The 22,464-nt window shown below is 41.1% G+C and overlaps 1 protein-coding gene across 3 annotated transcripts; it reads left to right on the plus strand.

Annotated features, from left to right (window-relative positions):
* The first annotated feature begins 939 nt into the window (after positions 1-939).
* slc18a2 (solute carrier family 18 member 2) lies at positions 940-21,413 on the plus strand. 3 transcript variants are annotated; one of them, XM_012840371.3, is made up of 16 exons: positions 940-1,255; positions 1,571-1,740; positions 2,998-3,352; positions 5,019-5,077; positions 6,007-6,090; positions 6,263-6,355; positions 6,751-6,840; positions 7,030-7,073; positions 11,205-11,265; positions 12,327-12,422; positions 13,183-13,261; positions 13,795-13,846; positions 14,548-14,611; positions 15,482-15,601; positions 15,847-15,980; positions 16,926-21,413. In XM_012840371.3, exons 2-16 carry the CDS (start codon positions 1,608-1,610, stop codon positions 17,028-17,030), a joined length of 1,569 nt encoding a protein of 522 aa, XP_012695825.1. In that variant the 5' UTR covers positions 940-1,255; positions 1,571-1,607; the 3' UTR covers positions 17,031-21,413. The 3 variants fall into 3 exon arrangements, with proteins under 3 accessions (XP_012695825.1, XP_031434703.1, XP_042565473.1); XM_031578843.2 differs by having other exon boundaries at positions 1,242-1,326; XM_042709539.1 differs by lacking the exon at positions 940-1,255 and having other exon boundaries at positions 1,346-1,740.
* The last annotated feature ends 1,051 nt before the right edge of the window (positions 21,414-22,464 follow it).

Below are 22,464 nucleotides of genomic sequence, written 5' to 3' on the forward strand. Positions count from 1 at the left end.
GAACACAGAAGATGGGATTTTCAACCAGAACCTCTCCAGATCTTGCAGAGTCCTGGGTCTTCTCTTGTGCACTCTTCTTGAGGTAAACCCATAGGTTTTCAGTCGGATTTAGGTCAGAAATGAGAAATAACTTAGAAAGATATGCTGGTGACATCTTTTCCAGTGTGTGAACACTGTTCTCCTGAATGATTGAGTTTTGAGCCTACACACACTGCAGGTAACCCTGGGCAGGACTGAACAAGTAACCATGGCTGAACACATAATAGATAATGTAGTTGTTTCTACAAAAGATCTACAGTGGCTATGTCAGTCTGGAGGCATTATTCACAGATCTCAGAAATATTCAATTTATCTTGTTACTGTTTAATGTGTTTATTCTATTTCTGTCCATTTTCTGTAACAAAAATACCTGAAACAATAAATCAAGGTGCATAGAATGCACATTCTTTCCGCTCTTCCTTCAGGATCAGAGCGTACAGACCGATAGTTGTGGATATCTGTTAAGGACTGTGTATTTGGATGATTCAGTTAGGATGCAGCCAACGGCCTTATGTAATGTCAGTCAGGGATCAGTAAAATAATTTGACCATGTAACATATCCACTGTGTTATTGTTCCGAAATAGAACCAAAGACAGCTGCACCACTCTGTAGTCTATTCTATCACGAATGATCCCCCAGTCAGTGCCAGCAAAGACAGAGTAATTTAGGGAAAGCCGCAAGTCTTGCGGGGATTAAACACAGCCTTGTTGAACCCGTAGCTGTCTCCTTGCTTTACGAGGGCAGTACAAAGAAGGGTGCAGTAAACGCTAGATGGAGCCAGAGTGTTTTTAGCGTGCGTGTTGAAACATAAGTTGCTTGTGGTACAAGGGACCAAATAATTACAAAGATCAGATCCTGTTATACTATCTGTAATGAAGTCCTCTGTAACTCCCACCCCCATTCCTTCTCTCTGTCTATGACGAGCATTTAAGATAGAAAAGTTTGATCGCTTTTCAGACCTTTTCAGCGCAAACCACAGCCCTCACAGGACTGGGTAGATTGCATCCACTGCTTGATTTTTGTTGTAACACAAAGCAAAATTTAGATATCTTTTGCACTTTTATCCTAATGGTTTATTGAAACTCATTTGATCTATTTCGACCACTGAATTTGTGTTGATGCGTCTGTTCACATGGAACAAGTGCAGGTGCAGCTTGCGCAGTACTGCCTCTGGTGATGCTCACGACTGATAAGGACTACTGACGTCAGGAAGTGGTAAGTAAGTAAAACGCCTGCATCTTTCCCACAACCGTGACAGCAAACCCAGTTGTAAATGTGCGTTTAAGGTAAGATTTAAGTAAGCAAGACTGTTTTACTGAACTCGGTATGCGCTCCATAATTTTTGCTGTCATTTGCTCAAGTGTTCTACGTTTTTATCATGGGCACACACTCTCTCTTCGAAGTGTATAGGCTAACTTCAACTGGTTTCATATTTTATACGTAAAACGTCGGTTCCTATGTAGCTTTTCGTCATGCCTTTTATGTTGTAATTCACTCTATATTTTCTTTCTTTTCTTTTTCCTGTTGCAGGGCTCACTCCCTCTCTCCCATTCGGATTGTGTAAAAAATGGGAGCATTAGATTCTCTGAGAGAATTCAGTTTTCTGACATGGCTGAGAGAAAGAAGAGAGTCCAGAAAACTGATCTTGCTAATCGTATTCATCGCTCTTCTGCTGGATAATATGCTTTTGACGGTGGTCGGTAGGTACTAAGTTTTTCTATACACCTGTTACGCATGCTTTTCTCACGATGCTCCACGTTATTTGCTGTTACAGTCTACATCACCGTTATAAAACAGCTATTCCAGCAGCCCCATTGTGTATAGCGATTTTGCAGTGTTACTTTTCTTCAAAGAAAGTTTTTTTGGGTTCAAACTGAAGTGTGATTGCATACATTTCAGTTTAACTTCAATGTGCTTGATTAGGACCGAACCTATTACCACGAAATAGCTGCATAAACTTCCAGTGTCTTAGATATTTAGATTTGATGATTGAAAAAAAAAAATACAGGATTTTATGAAGTCCATCGTGAATACATTGTTGATGAGAACCCTTGGGTAACTGTTGTCTGTCAGGCGCGAAAATACAATCTAAATCTAATAGTGGTAATTTATTGCGGGACCGAACGTTTCTACGTTTACTGAGCCAGCTTAATTTAATAAACACAGACAAGGATAAGTAAATCAGTGAGCTTATCACATATATCGAGGTAATGAAGTAACAAAATCAAATTACAAAGGTCAGCTGGTCTTTTTCACTTTTTCAGTCATTTTAGAAGGATGCCCAACTTCAAAACCATACCAGGGAGGCAGGCTTAATTTAGGCATACATTCTGGCCATACTATTTTCATTCATAATAGAATGCGATTGATTTATGGGGGTCATGGTAATTCACGTCAGTTCAACGACATCTGAAAATCTGCTGGGGAGTAAAATGTTGAGAAATGAAAAGCTGTCCAAAAAAAAAAAAGGATGATTAATTTAGAAATCACACGAAGTCCATGATCTATTTGGTTAAAGTTTAAAATGCTCTAGACCTATTTCCGCCTAAATAATTGCATTTAAAATCAAATATAGTCTCCAATCCGAGAATATTTTCGAAAATATGATGGAGGAAAATGGGGAATGTCAAAATAGCCTAAAATTGTAGACTATTTTTACGTCAAACGTCATGTCATCTCCACGACATCACCTTGCTGTGTGTGATTCTAAGTGACACAGACCCGCTAAACTGGTAGTGGAGCAGGAAGCGCCTGGAGGAGAAAACATATCCTGACATATCTCCAAAAGATCCACGTCATAAAACATGCTTATATAAATTGCTGCTCCAGTACCAGTATGTGAGAGATTTGGTAGAAGCATATTATCAGTAATTAAGCATAATAAACACAGACTGTGTATGTGTGGGTGTGTTGGGGTGTTATCTTATTTAAATCTTTCTGTTCTTTGTCTCTCCCAGTGCCCATAATCCCCAGCTACCTTTACACAATGGATGATGAGGCTGTTCTGAGTACCCCCACGAGTCCCCCCTCTCCTCCCTCCAGCACGTTCCAGTCCATTGTGTCACTTTATGACAACTTTACGTATGAGACCAGTGGCCTGCTCTCCACTCCGCGACCACTGGCTCCCTCCACAGCCATCGCCCCAGCCTCAGCCTCAGCCTCAGCCTTAGCCCCCGCTAACGCCACTGGACCAGACTGCCACAAAGGCGACAAACAGCTCCTCAATGAGAATGTGAAAGTAGGACTCCTCTTTGCCTCCAAGGCCACTGTGCAGCTCATCACCAATCCTTTCATCGGGCCCCTCACCAACAGGTGGGTGACACCGCCTGTGGCTCAAGCGGGGGCGGGGGGGTCTGAATACTCCCAGTTTGAATGAACAGCATAATGGCTGGTTCAGGGACGGTGTGTTATCCTCTGAGGAAGGAATGAAGGAAGCCATGACAGACAGTCACCTTTGGGACCATGATAGAGATCATGTCATTTTGGTCATTTTGATACCCAAACGGGTAGATGAGAAAAAGTAGCATTTCCTGAGGTCTTACTTGTACATGCTGATGGCACACTTAAATGTCATATGCAGGGCAGAGGTCATCTCCTGGGTTACGGTCCTTTTCCACTCCCCTCCCCTCTCCCTCAGTTCTGCCTGTTGTGACAGAATGTGGTAATACAAAATGTGGTGTGAGTTCGACAGTACGAAAAATCTTCATCGTAGATTAAACCATAGCCCTGTTCAATAAGAACGGGCCGAATTTGTAATGAAATATAATGTTTTTAATCAATAATTCAATTCTCCATCTCCATATAGCGTGGATATCATATTGTCTTTGAAATTCAGTAGACTTTTGATTGAACAATCCTTTCATAAAAATAAATAAATAAATACATATTTATACCCCGATCTACATTCTGAGAGAATATTCAAGAGATGTGGCTCTTATGTGCCATTCCTCATCGGACGCTGCCGCAGAAAAGAGGCAGACACCACGCTATTTTTCTGCTTGAGCTGAGCACAAAACTGCTCCGCAATTTAAACAAGGGCTACTGCTCTGTGATCTTCCCCTCGCTACCCTTTCAGACATGAGAAAATGACATAAGGTCAGTCAAGCAAACAAACATCTCAAATCTCCCCCTGTGCAATTGCCTACATTAGGAACACTCTACAAACACCAGCTTATGTGTTGACAACTGCTGGCCACATGGTGCCTTTATTGTTCACTTGAGTATCCACAAATTATGTTTTTGAAGCGGCTTGTTAGAAGTTCAAAGGAAACTATGACTAATCCACTCCAAATTATAGGACTATATCCATCCTGTCTTTCAATATTATGTTTTTTTGGTCATTTTGGTCTGGGAAATATTTGTTTGCATGCTATTCAAATGCGACCACAATGACACTGCTGATTATCCTGCTGACTGATGCGTTTCCAGGTCATAGTGTTTGTTCTAGGATTATTCAATATTCATACTTGCAAATGGTTAAGAAATATATTTAAAACGTGTTTTTTTTTTTAAATTTTTATGTCATTTGATTTTTTTTTCTTTTAGCAATACTGAGGGAGGCTTAAGAGAGGCTTGTGTCACCTCAGTACTGTTGCCTTCCCTCAAAAAGAGTTAGCATCCTCTGTGTCATCAGTAGTTCCTTCTCTAGCTTCCCCCCATTGCCTTTGCAAGCGTTCACCCATCTGTCATGCCTCAGCGAACACAAGCAGGGACACCAGAGAGTGTGGGATTGTGTACGCTTCCAGCACAATTCTTGCAAGAAATGTCAGGACCCTGGCCAGACACACATCCAGACCAGCTTTCATTTGCTTGCATGGTTAAGGCAGATTCAGAACTTCCCTTTGAAAGGGAGATAAAATGGTTTTAGTTTTATAAACACAGGTGGTCCAGAATCATCTGGTTATCTCTTTTCAGTACTATTGTTCATATATTCGTATAACACGTCCAGTGTCTGACATTTTGATGTGTGTCATTACAGAATAGGTTACCAGATCCCCATGTTCGCTGGCTTCTGCATTATGTTTCTCTCCACTATCAGTAAGTGATGTACTAATCTTCTCCAAACTGGTCTCCAGTACTGATTTAGTTTCAGGTGTGCATGAACTGATTGTGGAGTTTACAAGTTTAATTTCATTTATGGCTTAAAGCTGACCAGATCTAGATTGTAATGAAGATTAAACTCTCTAAATATTCTGATTCTTTATGATATTCTGATAATATTATAAAAAGTTGCCTAATATGTACCATAAGCATTATCTGTTGCCAGGCAGAAGAATGATTTCAGATGTTTCATAATGTCATACAAGTGCATGAATCACCTCAAACTTCCAGAAACTTCCCCTGCACAGCACTAACGTAAAAGACTACTGGCTCTTGAACCCGACATTAGTCTCAGATGAATAAGACCGGAAGTGAAGACTAGGACTAATGTAGCTGTTGCATCTAATTTACAGCTGCACTGTAACGGTAGATGACAGAAATAGAGATAACAAGAGTATGGGAAAACACAGCCAAGTCAACATGCCTTGTTCTGTGGAAACAGAATGCATTGTGGAACCCTCGAGGCCTAATAGGACCTTTGCAACGCACACAGGCACATTTGGTAGTCTTTATTTGAATGTGAAGGTGTGATGATAGATAGCCGTGACAGATTGTATGCACCTAGAGATATATGGTAAGGGCGTAGGTTTGATTTGGAACAGTGGTGGCTGTTTACCAATCAAACAATTCCTACCCCCATACTTGAATATGTAATAAATATGTCATATGTCATGTGTCAAATATGTACATATAAAAAAGTCGTGTATAGTCCTACCTTGAAGTTAACCTGTCATCCAAGAGGCCCTGCCCAGTGTTTCTTGAACTTATTTTTCTAATTTGAATGAAACATGTTTGCTCTCCGTTGACTAGTGTTTTTCATAAAACATTTCTTTCTGTCTCTTTCTCTTAATGTCTTGTTGTGTAAGTGTTTGCATTCTCAAAGAGCTACACTCTGCTGTTTCTGGCCCGATCTCTACAGGGGGTTGGGTCCTCATGCTCCTCAGTAGCAGGTGAGCTATACTGCCTTTTACTCCCCGGGACTGAATATAAAAGCCTTCATTGAAACCGTTTGCAGAAGAGAAGTCACTTAAAACTTTACACTCTCTGTGTGTGTGTGTGTGTGTGTGTGTGTGTGTGTGTGTGTGTGTGTGTGTGTGTGTGTGTGAAATGTTTTTTTTACAGGAATGGGAATGCTGGCAAGTGTGTATACTGACGATGAGGAAAGAGGCAATGCTATAGGAATAGCTCTTGGAGGACTAGCCATGGGAGTACTGGGTGAGTGTTTTTTTTTTGCAAACTCTAAAAAGTCCCTCGTAAAAAAATGAACATAATGGACATTATAGAATTAGAACGAGTTTAACTTGATGTCTGACGTCAGCTGACGTCTAAGTAAACAGGTTGTAAATCTCTAAACAGACCATAATGCACAGAGATAGCCTTATTCAGTCATCCGCATGAATGAATACATTTACCCAAATGTTTCATTTCCTATTTCCGTAACTCATTGCATTAGGATGGTTAACGTGAAGGAGATTCAGTAGAGCCTCTGCTCCTGGGCTTCCCAATCAGACTATGTGCCGAGATCTATGTCCGGGGCCATGCCAGACGTGGCTGGCTGTGTAGCGGCTGAAAGCTCCTGACCTTGAGTGATGTGTTTGTTTTTCCACCAGTGGGTCCTCCGTTTGGTAGTGTGATGTACGAGTTTGTCGGGAAGACCGCGCCTTTCCTCATCCTGGCTGTCCTGGCTGTGCTGGATGGAGGTGGGTTTGACACACAATGATTGGTCGTTGAAGCATATAAAATGTGATCGCTCTGGTGTCCCCTTTTGTGTGTGTGTATATTTAGATATAAAGCCAAATAACTGCAATTTCTCTACTTACAGTATAACAGTGTTTTTTGTATCCATACCGTATGGACAACAAGGTTTGAGTCTTAATTTCTCTGAACAGCGTTACAGCTCTTCATCCTGCAGCCCTCGAAGGTGGAGCCAGAGGTGAGTTGCTGGGAGTTGCTTCATTTCAAACTGTGTGGAAAGAGCCCTTCTGTTTCCTGCCGTTATCAGGCAGGCCACCCCAGAGCGTATGTGACCATTTTTCACAGTCATTTTCACACCTGTCTCAAAACCATGTCCACTTTCTCAAAACATTTCAAACATTCACCATATCAGTACACGATGTGAACGAAACTGTATACACTGTATTGCGTATTGACAGTGACTTCTCTCAGTCCATGTTCACTACCAGCAAAGCTCTGTACAACTACAAGCAATTTTGCAGATATTTAGATACTCACCAGCTAACTCTCAGTTCTCAAACCCTCAAACCCTGACAAAAGTTAGATCACTGCAAAAAATATGCTGTATTTTGACAGACAAATGAAACTATACACCTCAAATAAAACAGATTATTCAGATTGTAACGAAAAACTTTAGTTTTTTGTTTTTTGTTTGCGGCCTTGTTGTCAAATACAGAAGTGGTCATACTTGCATTTAAATGTGCATATCGGCAAAATATCTATGTAGTTGTCACTTAAGAGATTTTTTCCAGTATCACTGCCGTGTGTAATTCATGGGCTCCAAGAATGCAACTACAATACATACATTTACTCAATAGTGGCATATACAGCATTGTTCCAGGCAAACCAACAGATTAAAAAGTTTGTTCTTGGTGTCATGATAGCTGCTTGGGTTGTGGGGGATTGTAGAGGTGTATAAGATGTGCTAAAGATTCAAGACAAGGGAGAATGTTTCCGTAAATGTGAAGTTCATGGACAGATGGACACCATGCATCAGGATTAGGGATACATTAGACTTCTAGTGGTAGTATCAAGTTGTTTCACTTACTGCACTGGGAATTAAAAGTGTCAAGCACACTTTTTTTGTTGGACTATAGTTTATATATAGACAATTTACAGTAGCATAGAGCTGTCATGAAGCAGTCATTAAGTAGTGATGAATTTCAGATGTACTATACTAGTTTGGTATTATAATAAGTTCTGTAAAAGGTGTCATACTTTTTTATTTCTTTTGCAATGCAACACTAATCTATGCAAAAATAGATAATAATAAATATACGGCAGCACATTATAGACGCGTTCTGCAATGCTTCAAGCTGTTTGTGTTTTGTAGGTCATTGAACATTGAGTGACAACGTATTCTTGTGGGAGATGAGTCTTTTGGCTGAGTCACTTTTACATTTACATTTTACATTTAGTCATTTAGCAGACGCTTTTGTCCAAAGCGACGTACAAGGGAGAGAATAGTCAAGCTACGAGCAATAGAACCTGGTGTAACAATAAATAAATACTACTTTACATAAGAAATATAACAAAATGAAATAAAAAGAAAAAAAGAAGTGCAGAAATGTAACTGCTGTAAGTGCAAGTTAAGCACTAGTCGAAGTGCCAGTTAGGAAGGGAAGTGCTCTCTGAAGAGTTGGGTCTTCAAAAGCTTCTTAAAGGTAGAGGGACGCCCCTGCTCTGGTAGTGCTGGGTAGTTCATTCCACCAACGTGGAACTACAAATGAGAATAGTCTGGACTGCCGTACTTGCACAGACGGCAGTGCCAAACGACGCTCACTAGAAGAGCGCAGCATCCTGGGTGTAACTGAATGTAACTGTGAATTATGAAGTGTTTTGGTGGTTGAAGAGCATTTTGCACCAAAGCTTAACTGATGTGACCAAGTGCGTGTTTGTAAAAGCACACTGTGCCAAGAGTTTGGGAAAAGTGGACATGGTGTTGAGACAAGTGTGAAAATGATTGTAAAAAAAACTGTAACGAATAGATGGTATTCTTCAGCCATGTCATTGTGCAAGACGACGCATCAAATGATCACTTGAAAAAAGCTACACTACTTTGTAAAATAGAACACCTAGACCGCTTTCTGTCCTGAATTCACCCTGAATTCGCACATTTCATGACTGCATTGGTGAACAACAGTCTTACTCACTAATCGCTTGTTTAGAATATCTTTTCTGGTGAAGAACCACAATTTGTAACCTCTGGACTGCTGTGAGTGATGCTTTTTCACTCACTTTTGCGGGTTTTTAGAAAAGGCAAAACACAGCGCTATGCGGCGTAATGAAGTGTTTACTGCGGCGTGATGGTCATGTGAAAAAGTGACTAAAATAGGCCGACGTAAGGATGACACAATCTCATGCAATTTCATTTCTGATGCAATCACGGGGTTCAGAAGAAAAAAGTACATTTTCTCAAGGGTGGTGTGTACACTTAATAGTTGTTACGCAAGGAATGGCCAGCCTAAGTCAACCCCAGTTAACTCACAACTTCTGAAAGTGTCTGCAAATACAAGACTAGCCAATAGCCGCAAGATGTTCCGGACGTTTCTGAGGTATATCCATATTCACCCATCTATCCCCACTGTTTTGAAAACCCTTTCCAGTTTGTGTCATAAGAAAACTACAACTACAGAGATGAAGCACATGCATTACGTCACGAAGGGATTTATTTGCTGGGGGGACTAAAAGAAGTGAAAAATAAGCACTAAATGTCAGTAGTTAGAGAACGGAGTCCAGGCATAAACATCTCTAGGTGTCCTGGTTGCCTTTCTGATCTGTAATATAGACAGCAAACTCCCTGTTTTGTGAGGGTGAGAAGAGACAGGCTCTCTGGGTGTAATTGGAAAACAGCGTCACAGTGGAGCTGTGTGACGGTGCTTTAAGATGACACAGAGGAAGTGCAGCTGATCTCTATCAGAGGCCCCCTGACTCTGATCTATGAGCAATGATGTCTATCAGTCTCTCTGGATATGACACTGGCAATGAGAAAAACACATGGAATTGTTTGTGTGTGTGTGTGTGTGTGTGTTTGTGTTTGTCTGACTGTCTGTGTGCATATCTGGGTCTGTGCCTGTGTGTGTGTGTGTGTGTGTGTGTGTGTGTGTGTGTGGTGTGTGTGTGTGTGTATGTGCGTGTGTGTGTGCGTGCGTGTGTGTGTGTGTGTTTAAGTTGCTGATGTGATTGGCACCCCATGCACAGATTCCAAAGTGCCCTCGTGTCTCTGGCTTTCACTCTCTCACTCTCTCTCACTCTCTCTCACTCTCCTTACGCGTCCTTAAAAGTCTCCGCCAGCAATCTGAAATGTCTTGGCCTGAGCCCCGTGGTGCCAATTCCAAAAAACGAAACATTAAGTCATCAGAGCTGGAGAGCGCTGGCCCAACACTGGAGACGCTCCTCTGAGCAGGGGAGTAAAGTGCAAGTCTGCCTCTCGCTGAAGGAAAATACACATCTGACACGTTAAGGCAGTGATATTTATGAGTCTGCTCAAACATGGCGACACACTAGATCCTTAAACCACCAAACAGTGGCACACAGCATCACCTCAGCGGTGGTTTCTTGTGAGAAGATGGTGACCAATCAAAACAGATGTGGTTGGATGTGGATCGACATGGTGTCCGTGCTCTGACCCTTCACTTCATTAGTGGGGGCGTCCCCTGCTTTTAATTAGATTCACATGTCCACAAAGGCTGGGAGATGGGTGACGGAAAACGAAGCGGGGCTTTCTTTGGGCACGACACCTCCTCCAATGGGGAGCTCGCAGGAGCGCCTAGGGAGGGAGATGGATTGCAATTATAGCCTGGGGGGTAATTATGAGCTGTCTCTCTATCTGGATGCCTGATGGCTCGGTGTGGATCCGTCTCAATGGCTGAGGGTGTTGTTTGAAGGGTCTTTTGAAGACATTGTTTTTGGAGGACGCTGCACGAGGCCCGTGTAACACCTCCTGTGGTGCTAGCTGTAGGATGTCTGTCTTGAGTTACTCGTTTTAGTTTTTTTTGTTGTTTCCTTTTATATTTCTGCACTTAGAAAAGCCTGTAGAGGCTTTCTTTTTACAAATTTGGAAGCCAGTCATGAAGATATTAATTTTGGACATGCTTCAACCATGTGTTTAAAAGGATAGAAAGAGATAAATAGATGATTGATTATCAATATTTTCTCATCGCTTCTGTCACACAAATCTCCATACCTGTAAGAAAGTAAAAAAAACGATATTTCTGCATGGACGAGATCTATAATAACAATACATCTTTAGACAATAGACAATAGCCAACAGCAACAATGAAAGGATGAATTTCAATCTCACATTGGTGCTCTTCTCCAACCTTTTCAGAGTCAGACAGGCACGCCACTCCTAACGCTCATGAAGGACCCCTACATTCTGATCGCTGCAGGTAAGCAAAGTGCTTGTTTGTAAAGAGTGCTGCATTCTGTTTTTGTACAGTGGTGGCCATTTTGCCCTTTTGAAATGTCTCCTCCAAAAAGGGGATCAAAGGGGCATTATGCACGTCTGAGTGGCCAGCTCAATGAGCTGCGAGGAGAACTGATCTGAATATCCTGTTTCATGGTAAGACTGCTTCATAAGGGCCCAGACCAGGTCATAAATAATTAAGAGTGCTGTATCGCCCACTGACTGTAGGCGATATCATTCAAAACGATATCAGGGAGAGGTGCATGACTGTGTGTGTGTGCGTGCGTGTGTGCGTGTGTGCCAGTGTGTGTGTGTGTATGTGTGTGTGTGTGTGTGTGTGTGTGTGTGTGTGTGTGTGTATGTGCGTGTGTGTGTGGTGTGTGTGTGTGTGTGTGTGTGTCAAGGGAGGGGTCATCTCAAGCACACAGTGCAGGAAGAGTGGCTGAAGAGCTGAGGAAACGCATCTTTCTGTCACTGAAACAGCCTACCACTTCAATTACCCATCTGTCAACCAAATGCTTAGCTAATATAGGGTATTATGTAGACTGTGTGTGTGTGTGTGTGTGTGTGTGTGTGTGGTGTGTGTGTGTGTGTGTGTCTGTCTGTCTGTCTGTCTGTCTGTCTGTCTGTCTGTCTGTCTGTCTGTGTGTGTGTGTGTGTGTGTGTGTTTGTCTGTCTGTCTGTCTATATGTTTGTGTATATGTACTTGTGTATGTCTCTGTGTGTGTCTAAGTTGCTGATGTGGTTGGCATCCTGTGCACAGATTCGAAAGTGCCCCTCGTGTCTCTGGCTATTGCTTTCTCATTATGGTTAAAGCATCCTTAAAAGCCTTAAATTGTTGTGTGTGTGTGTGTGTGTGTGTGTGTGTGTGTGTGTGTGTGTGGGAGAGAGAGACAGGAATGGTCAAACAAGAAGAAATCAAGAAGGAAAAAAGGGAAAAACGTGTGAATTCTTCACAGAGGCAGATGGTGGATAGATAGATCCAGACCTCCACTTATGCACATAATAATCCCTCCATCCCTCTGTCTGCCCATTGTTCTCTAGGTTCCATTTGTTTTGCTAATATGGCCATTGCCATGTTGGAGCCGGCTCTGCCTATTTGGATGATGGAGACCATGTGCCCCAGAAAATGGCAACTCGGTAAAGTATGAATAAACATGGGGACGTGTCAGGGTTTCCCTGTCCCATACAGTTCTTGACAGTCTTTCTTGTTTCCACACATTTGATTTGTAATGCTGAGAAAACTAAACAGTGGAAGTGCCCAGATTCATTAGATGATCGAGGAATCGTTTGGACTGGAAATGAACCTTCAGTTTCATCGTAAAGCTCAGCATCCTTAAATACATATATATACAAATACTTTATATACTTAATAAATATGCCTGTTTTGTCCAAGAGATTTTAGTGGCATTTTACTGATGCTAGTGTGTGTATTGAAATATACAGTGAAGTATAGTGAAAAGGGTAGTGTGCTGAACCACTATCATTATCATATCACATGTGCTGTATTGTCAGCCTTCTGTTCTGCCAAGGGAACAAAAGAGAGAGAGAGAGAGAGAGAGAGAGGGAGAGAGAGAGAGTTGGAGAGACGAAAGAGGGGGAGATGGAGCGGAGAGATGGGGGGATGACAGGATATTAGGGTGTCATTCAGAGACGAGAGGAGTGCCTAGGCTTCATTAGGACGTCTGGAAAGGGGACCAGCAGCTCACAGATAGAGACTGATAATACTTATCCGTTATCTGAAAGCTCTCTTTCTCTCCTCTGCGTCTCTCTTCATCCTTCTGTCTCATCCCTGTCTCTTCCCCTTTTACTTCTCCACCTCCCACCCTCTTTCCACCCTCCCCCTTTCTCTACCTCCCTCTTCTCTTTCTTCTTGTCCTCCTTTCTTTTTTTTCCTCAGGTGTTGCGTTCATTCCTGCCAGTGTGTCTTACCTCATAGGCACCCACATCTTTGGCGTTATGGCACACAAAATGGGCAGGTATGAAGGGAAATGACTGTGTGTGTTTTTTTTCCTTTGTTTTCTTATCTGTCTCCACTGCTATCTGTTTCCGCTGCCATTCACCACCTCAAAATGAGACTCTGCCATCGTTTCAGCATTGTTATTGGTATTTTTTTAATTAAATGCTGAGGACGATGTTTGTGCAGGTTTATATATATATATCAAGTTAGTGAGTCCACACTGCTTTGAAAGGATCTCACTTAACACTATGATATTCATACCACGCCTTGATATGTTTACCAAGGGAAAGACTAAAAACACAATCGTAAATGACTACAAGGCACATCTTGACATGTTTACCAAGGTAAACACTCAAACCCAATCGCAAATGACTACAAGGCATATTCCCGATATATTTTACTATGACCATATTACATACCCTTTCCAAACGTTAACTATCACTAATTGGAGACCTCATCTCGTTGTCTGTGAGGTGATTTGTTGTCTTAGGGCAGAATGACACGGTGTGTTTTGTTCTAATTGGTGCTGTCCGGTGTTTTATCTGGTTGTAGATGGCTCTGCTCCCTTATTGGAATGCTTCTGGTGGGGGTCAGTATTCTCTGCGTAAGTATTTCAAAGCTGCTCGTTCACATTGGTACATTTCATCGAAATACTGTGTGAACATGGCTGCCATTGCTGTGGCCATATTTACTCTCAGGGCGATTCCATGATGCACGGTGTATGGAACTTGGACTTGGAGTTATACGCTTGCACATGTAGAAGATGGGTTATAAGATGCTTTTGCATCATTTTGTTACAGCTAGTGTTGTTACTGTGAGAGTGGTGCTAATTGGTTTTACACAACAAAGGAGGGATAGAGAGAAAGAGACAGAGAGATAGAGAGTATGTGTGCCTCATAGCAAGCTGGTTTGTATAAAACAGGAAGTACGTGCTCTCTCAGAACAATGTCTCCTCAGATTAGTGTGACATTCCCAGTCTGGACCGAACCCAGACTGTGGCTGACTCTGGAGGGGACGGGGTCGTGACCTTAAGAGAGAGACACAGAAACCAATCTGTGAAAACAGTAGCCCCAACATTATGCTCCCAAATGGTTCTTCTAAAACAGGAAGTACGCGGCCTCTGACCCCAGATCTGGTCCTGATCTGGTCCTGCAGCACTGGACCAGCACCAGAGTCATCTGCACCTCTTGTCAGCTGGGAACTCCGTGTGACATCTGGCTAGAAGACATTCAGTACTCCAATGACTTCTTTTACATTTTAATAATTATGTGGCCATTTTAACCTGTTTTACATTACTTCTGACAGGTGCCTTTTGCCAAAGACATCTATGGACTAATTCTGCCAAACTTTGGAGTAGGGTTTGCTATCGGTAAGTCTGGTTAATTCAGTCCTCATGTGCGAATACTTGAAACAAGTACTATTATGTAAAATATAGCATTGGTGTAATGAAAGAGAATATAGTTTGCAAGTCCACGTGTTAGTCTATTCTAATCATAGTTCTTTCTTTTGAATTTGCTTTTTAGGTTTATATGTTGTGTTACCGTTTGTCTGGTGTGTGATCAGTTAGACCATCCTTAAAAATATGTTGGTTTGCTGTAAAAAATCTTCTGACACCCTTGCGTTGTTTCAGAGGTCCCACGAATATAAAAAATGACCCCCGAATATAATAATTAAAGGTTGCTCAATAAAAAAAAATGTATTAAAGGTGGATTTCTGGAATAGATGTAAGAAGTATTTTATAGTTCAGAAAATAGAATAGCAACAGGATGTTGTGTGTGTGTGTGTGTGTGTGTGTGTGTGTGTGTGTGTGTGTGTGTGTGTGTGTGTGTGAGAGTGTGTTTGGATACCCCTTTCACTCTCTACTTCATTTTTCTGCCATAGATTGAAAGCCAACATTCTATAGAAAGTAACTTTATTTCCAGACTTCCCTTAAACGTATGTTAATAACACAAGGCACAGTGTGGTCTCTGTATTTAGCTTTAAACATTCTATCAAATTGGATCAAAGTCCAAATCAGCAGTTTCATGGCTGCACAGAAGTAAAATAGTTGGTTATAGTCATCAGATGAAACAATGTGCTAAACAAAATGTGGTCAGGCCCAATTGAATTGAGTCAGTCGGGTTATGTCAAACCAGCATTACTTCCAGGATGGCCTTAGCCAATACATTCTGAGGATGTAAAACTCTGCTTCCAGTCCATAAACTAAACCCAGGCCCCGTGTCCATGTGTTTTGTCTTAGGGATGGTGGATTCCTCCATGATGCCCATCATGGGGTACCTGGTAGACCTGCGGCATGTGTCTGTCTATGGGAGTGTGTATGCCATCGCTGATGTGGCGTTCTGCATGGGATTTGCATTGGGTATGTTGCATTTAAATCTAACTGACTGGTTATTTGAACAGGTTTAAACTTCCTGTAATGAACCATTGTAGTAGGGACACTCCAATCTTTATTGAGGGTCAGGTAGGTGTCTGAAAAAAATTGACTTTTTCTTCTGGCCCTCTGGCACGGTTGGTGTGTGTGTGTATGTGTGTGTATGTGTGCGCGCACGTGTGTGTGTGTGTGTGTGTGTGTGTGTGTGTGTGTGCGTATCTCCTCCTGCACAGGTCCCTCAGCTGGTGGGGCCATCGCTCGGAGCATCGGGTTCCCCGCCCTCATGACCATCATTGGGATCATCGACATCCTCTATGCCCCGCTCTGTTACTTCCTCAGAAGTCCCCCTGCCAGAGAGGAAAAAATGGTAAGATGGTATGGTATAATGGGTTTGTATATAGTTCTAATTAGGGCATATGTAATCTAGGTTGTTAAGATAGAACTTCACAGGTAAAGCAAACATTTAGGATATGGAGGTGCAAAGGTGTGCTAATATATCTACGTGTTGCTCCACCTTTCACAATATGACGGTGTAGTATACATGAGAAATACAAACCACACAGAAGAATGTGTATTTACTAAAGGGCCTCAAATCAACCAAGGTCTTAAGCATGGCTTCTCTCCTTTTTTGCATTGGATTGGAATAACAGATATAGATCCCAAGTAGAATCCCAATATGCAGCTTGTGTAGGAATATGGCCCTGAGCATAGAGTACATAGTGAGGGATTACACCAGGTAAATAGGCAAGGTTACAGAACAATGATCACAGGCACTTATTGCTTGAAGGGTTTATGGCTTGTGGTTTATGGTGCATGTGTTAAGCTTCAGTGGTAACATTTAATGGCTCTTCAGTCAGCTAATTCCAGTTCATGTCTTTTTGCTGATGATGGGGGTCATGCTGAAATAGCACCTTACTTATCAGGCGCATCAGATGGGCCCACTCACATACTATTTGCGAACATTTGTCAGCTGATGACAATAGGCTAGCACGGCATGGTCCACTGGAAAACTCCCAGCACTGGCAATAAAATAGCCGTTGATGGAGGTTTGATATGGAGCTCATTGTCTTCTCATGTATAAATCCTTGGTGTAGTCACTGTGAAAAAATCTTCTAACGTCATACACATAGTTGGGATCTGATAGTTATTTTTAATGAGATGTCTTCCAAATATTATCACATGGGATGGAATAAATCCAACAGTTTGAAATATTCAAATATATTGTTATATTTATGTATTTATGTTTTAAGTATGTTTCCATGGCTCGGATATATAAAATGTGCTGCATTCAAACCAGTTGCTTGTTTTCTAGGCCATTCTCAGCGACTCAAACTGCTCGATGAAGACACGCTCCTATTCTATGCAGGGCACGAGCTACCAGATGGGTGACGACTTCGAAACTGAGAGTGATGAGTAGCCAGTCTTTGTCCAGCATGCACATGACCTTCAAGAGTATCTATTTTGTCGTACAAAAAAAACTGAGAAAAAAAAGGAAACTAAACAAAATCACGAGTCAAAAATCTCCAGGGATGGGAATGTCTCTGAGTTGTCACTGTCACTGTCATGCAAAAGGGAAACAGGCAAAACGCTCTCTTGTTGTCGCCCCATGGCTTACAAAAGAGCATTTTGCAGCGATCGGAGCTGTAGCCAACAGCCTTACCAAAACAGAATGGAGAGGAGGAGGAACAGGGTCTAAATGAAAACAGGGTTTCCCTTATAGGTAATTAAAGGTCAATAATTGACCCTGTGTAGGTCATTAGAGGTCAAATGATGAGTTATACATTCCAGTGACAGTATTGACAGCTACTGAGCCTGAAATATAAGCCAAGGCAGTTTAATACAGATGGTGTTGATGTGCTTCTTGTCATTTATGGAAGCTGTCTTTTCATGCATTTGGATGCGCTGGTTCATAATTGTTCATGACATTGAATTGATTAATTTGCTGTGTTTTTAAATTACTAGTGTCTTCAAATGCCTTTCCACATGTGTTATCCCCCATTTAGTGATGATTTACAAAAGACAGAGGCATCAAAAGATCTTCCTAGTTAAAAGTCTGGCTTTTTCAAAGATGCATAATTGTTATCCTCATGGAGTTCTGAAGATGAGATTGTGGTGAAGTGATTATGATTATGATTATATCAGATGTTTACATTTAGGCATTCGCAGATGTTTTATCTGTTAGCGATGGGCAATGGAGATGAAGAAATTAATATTTAAATACCAGTATATCAGCCAGTTCATATATGGAAAACATTTAAACAGTTATTATGCCATAGGTGTTCTGTATACATCTTTGAATTAAACATGCAGATAAAATGGCTGACACCACAGCCGTAGGTACACTACTACTTGTTGCAGTAAGTGTTACTGCCTGAATGAAGCCATAGAGAGCAGGTGTTACCCTTTGTAGTAGCCTACCTGTATCCTGTATTATATTTAAAACAGCACAATTCAGATCCATGCCATGAATTCAGATCCTGACCTTCATTGACAAAATGAGCAGGGTGGGTTTGAAGAAACTTGAGCATCCCAGACCATACACATAGGCTCAAACCTTTTTTTTTTGTAAATAGAGACGGTATATTTTAGTAAATTGTTTTACATGTATGGGAGAAGGGACAAATGAGTCTGTTTGAAGCCATGGTTCCATGGAATCATGGTGTTTCTTTCTGTCTTAACTATTTGTTGTGTCAATCTGTTGCTGTGCTGATCGCCATCTAAATCATAATACTCAATGAAAAACAACCACACTACTTATAGTTAATCAAATACTCACCTGTATGACTGGAATGCTATTACATATTAATGATGTCAAATATTCATTCAAATTTTGTGACAAAACGGGACTTAAACTTAACTTGAACCTTCTATCATAAACACGTTGTGGCAAAAATTATATCATATTTCAACATTTTCAACAGTTGTCCCTTTGTTTTTGTGGCCTTTGCAGAACGAAGTTGCTCTGGATATTCATTTAAATCTAAAGTGCCATTATTGTGTCACAGAATTGACTATAGGGATTGAGCAGGATTTGTATCATGTGCCAAACTACCTTAAAAAAGGTTTTTCTCTCAAATCAGTTCTGGAGGTACCAGTAAAAGACTAGTCTGTGACTACTGATAAACGAAAAATTCCCCACATCATGCTAATGTGTGGTCACAGGCTGTAATTTTGGTTTGTTATCTTGGTGATATTTGCTAGATGATAATGTTGTGATACAGGTTCAGAGTATTTCCAACTTTCACCTAAACCTCTTAAATGGCTACCAGACCAGTTGGTGAGGGTCCACCTGTGCCTTATATGAATTAACCACTTAACAAATCTAGGTCTGAGGGTTCAAGTCATGTGAACTCAATCTTCATTCAGAACAACCTATTAGTCAGGTTTCAGTTCATGTCAGTTATAACTTTATGTCAGCACCATCGTTTTACTCTCACTGGAATTTGTGTGTTGACAGTAGCTTTGCCAAGAATAGTAAAGCAAGTTCTTAGTATTGTCATTACAGGCTACATCTGTTTGAGTGAGAGCTAGGTAAGCAGACATGATATTCAGTTCGTTTTAGCCACTCTGCTTGTTGTCCCTTTTAAACAGAGGGATTGCTATACTGCCATTAAGAAGACCCCTCATTATGATACCTCCGCTTGTTGAGATTGAGGCAAACAGAGGCAGCATAATGCCGCTTCAGTGTGTGCATTTGGATAGCATGCTAGCGTCCCGGAACCTGAGGTGCGACGTTTAACATAGCGTCTATCATGACGTATTCGAGACCACTTGGAAGTCGGACGTTTTGAACTCGGAAAATTGCACTAGAACGCTACCTGAAGACAGAGGTCCGACTTAAAAACTGAGAAAGAAATATCCCCAGCTTCAGTGAGACGTGTCAAGGGTGAACAGATGCCCTGCTTTGTGTTGACCTGCACATCATTTTGACTCTTTGTCCTGCGTCTCACATATTAAGATTATTTCCTACATTTCCATTGGTCATTTGTTTTTTTTAATTGTCAGAAATAAGAACACAGATATGCATTCTTTTTACCTGTCCAGCACATGAGCTGCTTATGCTGCTGCGGCATAGTTTCTACGCTATTTAATAGTAGGCTACTACGTCAAATGCAGCAACCTGGCTTATACAAATGCAAGCCAAGCTTTTCTAAATCATATAACTGTGCAGACGTTGTGCCGGTGAGACGTTGAGACGTTGTGCCGGTCACAGAAACCAAATAGGCGGGACAATGTGTGGGACGATGTCACAAATTTACTAGGCTACTCATCCCACATTTGGTCTGTTTGCATCTGAGCCTAACAGAGACCTTGACTATATCAAAGTTTAAAAACCCTTTGAAATCTGCGAGAAGATGCATGAAAAGACAGTGTGTCAAAATGAACAAGAAAAAAGTTCGTAATTATTGATACCCATGAGTTTATTGTGTTTACGTTTGACATTAAAGTCAAGGCTGGGAAAAATCCTGTCAGACGTTCCGAATTCTGAGTGGTCTCGACTGTGCCATAACATTTTTGTCGGAAATAAAGTAGCCTAGGCTACTTGTTACTTTCAAAAACAATGATGGGTGAACTTAGTGTCGGCAGGCTCTCGCAAGCCTTGCACATTTATAGCTATATTCAGACTCAATCAAAGTTGTTGTGCGTCTTATACAACACGTTTATACTCATCATGTCAGATTTGTGCACAGTAGTCCTGCTTTCCTTTGGTTAGCTGCTAGACTGCGTCACACCCCTATCCCACCATGCTGGCTCTCGGTTTTACACAAATGCCGATCCAGCTCTGTGACTACCTCCACTGCTGGCTTAAACAACAAGGAACCCCACCCCATTCCGTGTTCGTAGCTTTTATACAGAATGACGAGCCAGAATAAAGGCGCAACATTCCCGCCTTGATCATCAGGCTGTATAAAATGCCCCTGTGGTTATCTTGAAGCCCCTTATGGCAATGGAAGCACACAGCATCACACTCATACACTCTCACACAAATCACAAATATGGCAAAAGATACTGGTATATTTCTGTACGAATTCACAGCGAGAGGCAGTGTTGCACAGGACTCGTACTCCTCACCGATGAGATTAATAAATCCGCAATTTTACTTGAGTCCATGATGATGCCAAGGCGATACTCCTACAAAACATTTTTTAAGATGTGTGATCTGTGTGGATACCAAGTATTTAGTCTCTGAACAGGTTTCACCCCTAATCAGAAGCACACATCATTTTTTTTTTTTTTTTAAACAGTTTGTGAAATTAAAGCAGGTGAAATCTGTAATATGTAAGTATACTTCACTGTCATATGTCACTTTCCTGAAGGGACCACACCTCACCTTTAACTGCCATCACGTCTGACCAATGATGGCGTTGTCATAAAGTTCAATTTAAGTGTTACTGATATGACTGTAGATGTAAGCTGCAGATGTAAGAGTAAATATAGAGGAAGTTTTCTGAACCTGATGTCCTGTCAACAGATCATATAAAAATATATTGTGGAGATGGGTATACATATATATTTTTTGTTATATGTTTTGTATATTATAAGTGTGCGACATGCACAAATGTGTATGCGTGTGTGTTTACCGGTGTTGGTGTATGTGCCTTTAAACCTGTGTATGTCTTCGGTTTGTGGGTGTCAATTATATCAGATATAAACTATTGTAACTGGTACAAACAAGTGTGAATATTTCCTCTAGATGAGCCTTTGGCTATCTGTGGGAAGTCTCAGGCGTGTGATGACTGTGAATTCAGTGTCAGTACAGGATTGAAAAAAAAAAACTCAAATAAATGTTGTTCCCAAATGGAGGCCAACCTGTTTGCCCTTTTTTTACTATTATGAAGCTTCTTGTAACCTTTTTCTGGTTTTAGTGTGAAGGATCTTTAACCTTGTCCTCTTAGGTCTTATGGGTCTTCTACAGTCATATGTCCTCAGTCTGTATTTGTGTTATACTCTCACATATAAAAGCAGATTTCATTATAATTCATTTTAGGGTTTTTACTGGTTTATAGTTTTTTGATAGTGTTGTAGGTTTATGTATTTTTATGTCTTGTACTGTGTTAGTCTGATGGAACATTTCATGCTACTGAAGCTGGTGAAATGATCAGGCATTTGTGATCTATTTTGAAGCATGTATGTGAAGCCTCTAAAATAACTGCTCATGTCTCTCTATGGTGTTTCCCTGTGTCATTGTAGAAGCTGTTGGTGCATTTATCTTTACAAAAATTCTAAGTGAGAAAAAATGGTTAGGAAAAATGCTTTCAATATCTGTGATGCATCGAGAGGGTGTTGAAAAGATGGTTTGCACCTTTAAAAACATTACCAATTATTCTGACAGGATGTAATTCAAGGGTATTGATCAGTTTGGCAGATTGTCATTCAAACCTATTGATTAGTAGCATTGATCTCTAAATGACCATGGTGCAGTTAATGGGAGAAATGCAAATCTTAAGGGGACAAAGAAACAGTCAATATGCCAGTCACAAGAACACAAACAGGTCACCACACACGTTGATGCCTCTTGCAGGTCAATACATTTTTTTTATCAAGGATTTGAAAAGCTCAAGAACACAAGCTCAAAATGTATTTTCAGTGACATAGTTGGATCAAATGTTGAACTGGTGACCAGCCTACATTTTCTTAGTTTTTAAGTCCAGGGGTTTCTACATCGTTTGAAACAAAAACAATTTGATTGGAGGTAGACACCCATCGAATGACAGCTGGAACAGAGGAACACTTACAATATACTGATCAAAAAACACAGTGGTGCGAATGTTTGGTCCTTCTTCAGAACATCTACGGTTGTCCTTGCCCATCCCCCCAGAGTGATTATATTACAAACAAACCTCAACCCT

The sequence above is a fragment of the Clupea harengus genome, chromosome 13 (assembly GCF_900700415.2).
Source record: "Clupea harengus chromosome 13, Ch_v2.0.2, whole genome shotgun sequence".
In the NCBI taxonomy this organism is placed as follows: domain Eukaryota; kingdom Metazoa; phylum Chordata; class Actinopteri; order Clupeiformes; family Clupeidae; genus Clupea; species Clupea harengus.

Excerpts from the sequence above, each read along its gene's own strand:
- slc18a2 (XM_012840371.3), top strand. The coding sequence starts at position 1,608 with ATGGGAGCATTAGATTCTCTGAGAGAATTCAGTTTTCTGACATGGCTG. Across the intron at positions 5,078-6,006 it reads TATGTTTCTCTCCACTATCA|TGTTTGCATTCTCAAAGAGC; the intron begins GTAAGTGATGTA and ends TTGTTGTGTAAG. Across the intron at positions 12,423-13,182 it reads CCCCAGAAAATGGCAACTCG|GTGTTGCGTTCATTCCTGCC; the intron begins GTAAAGTATGAA and ends TTTTTTCCTCAG.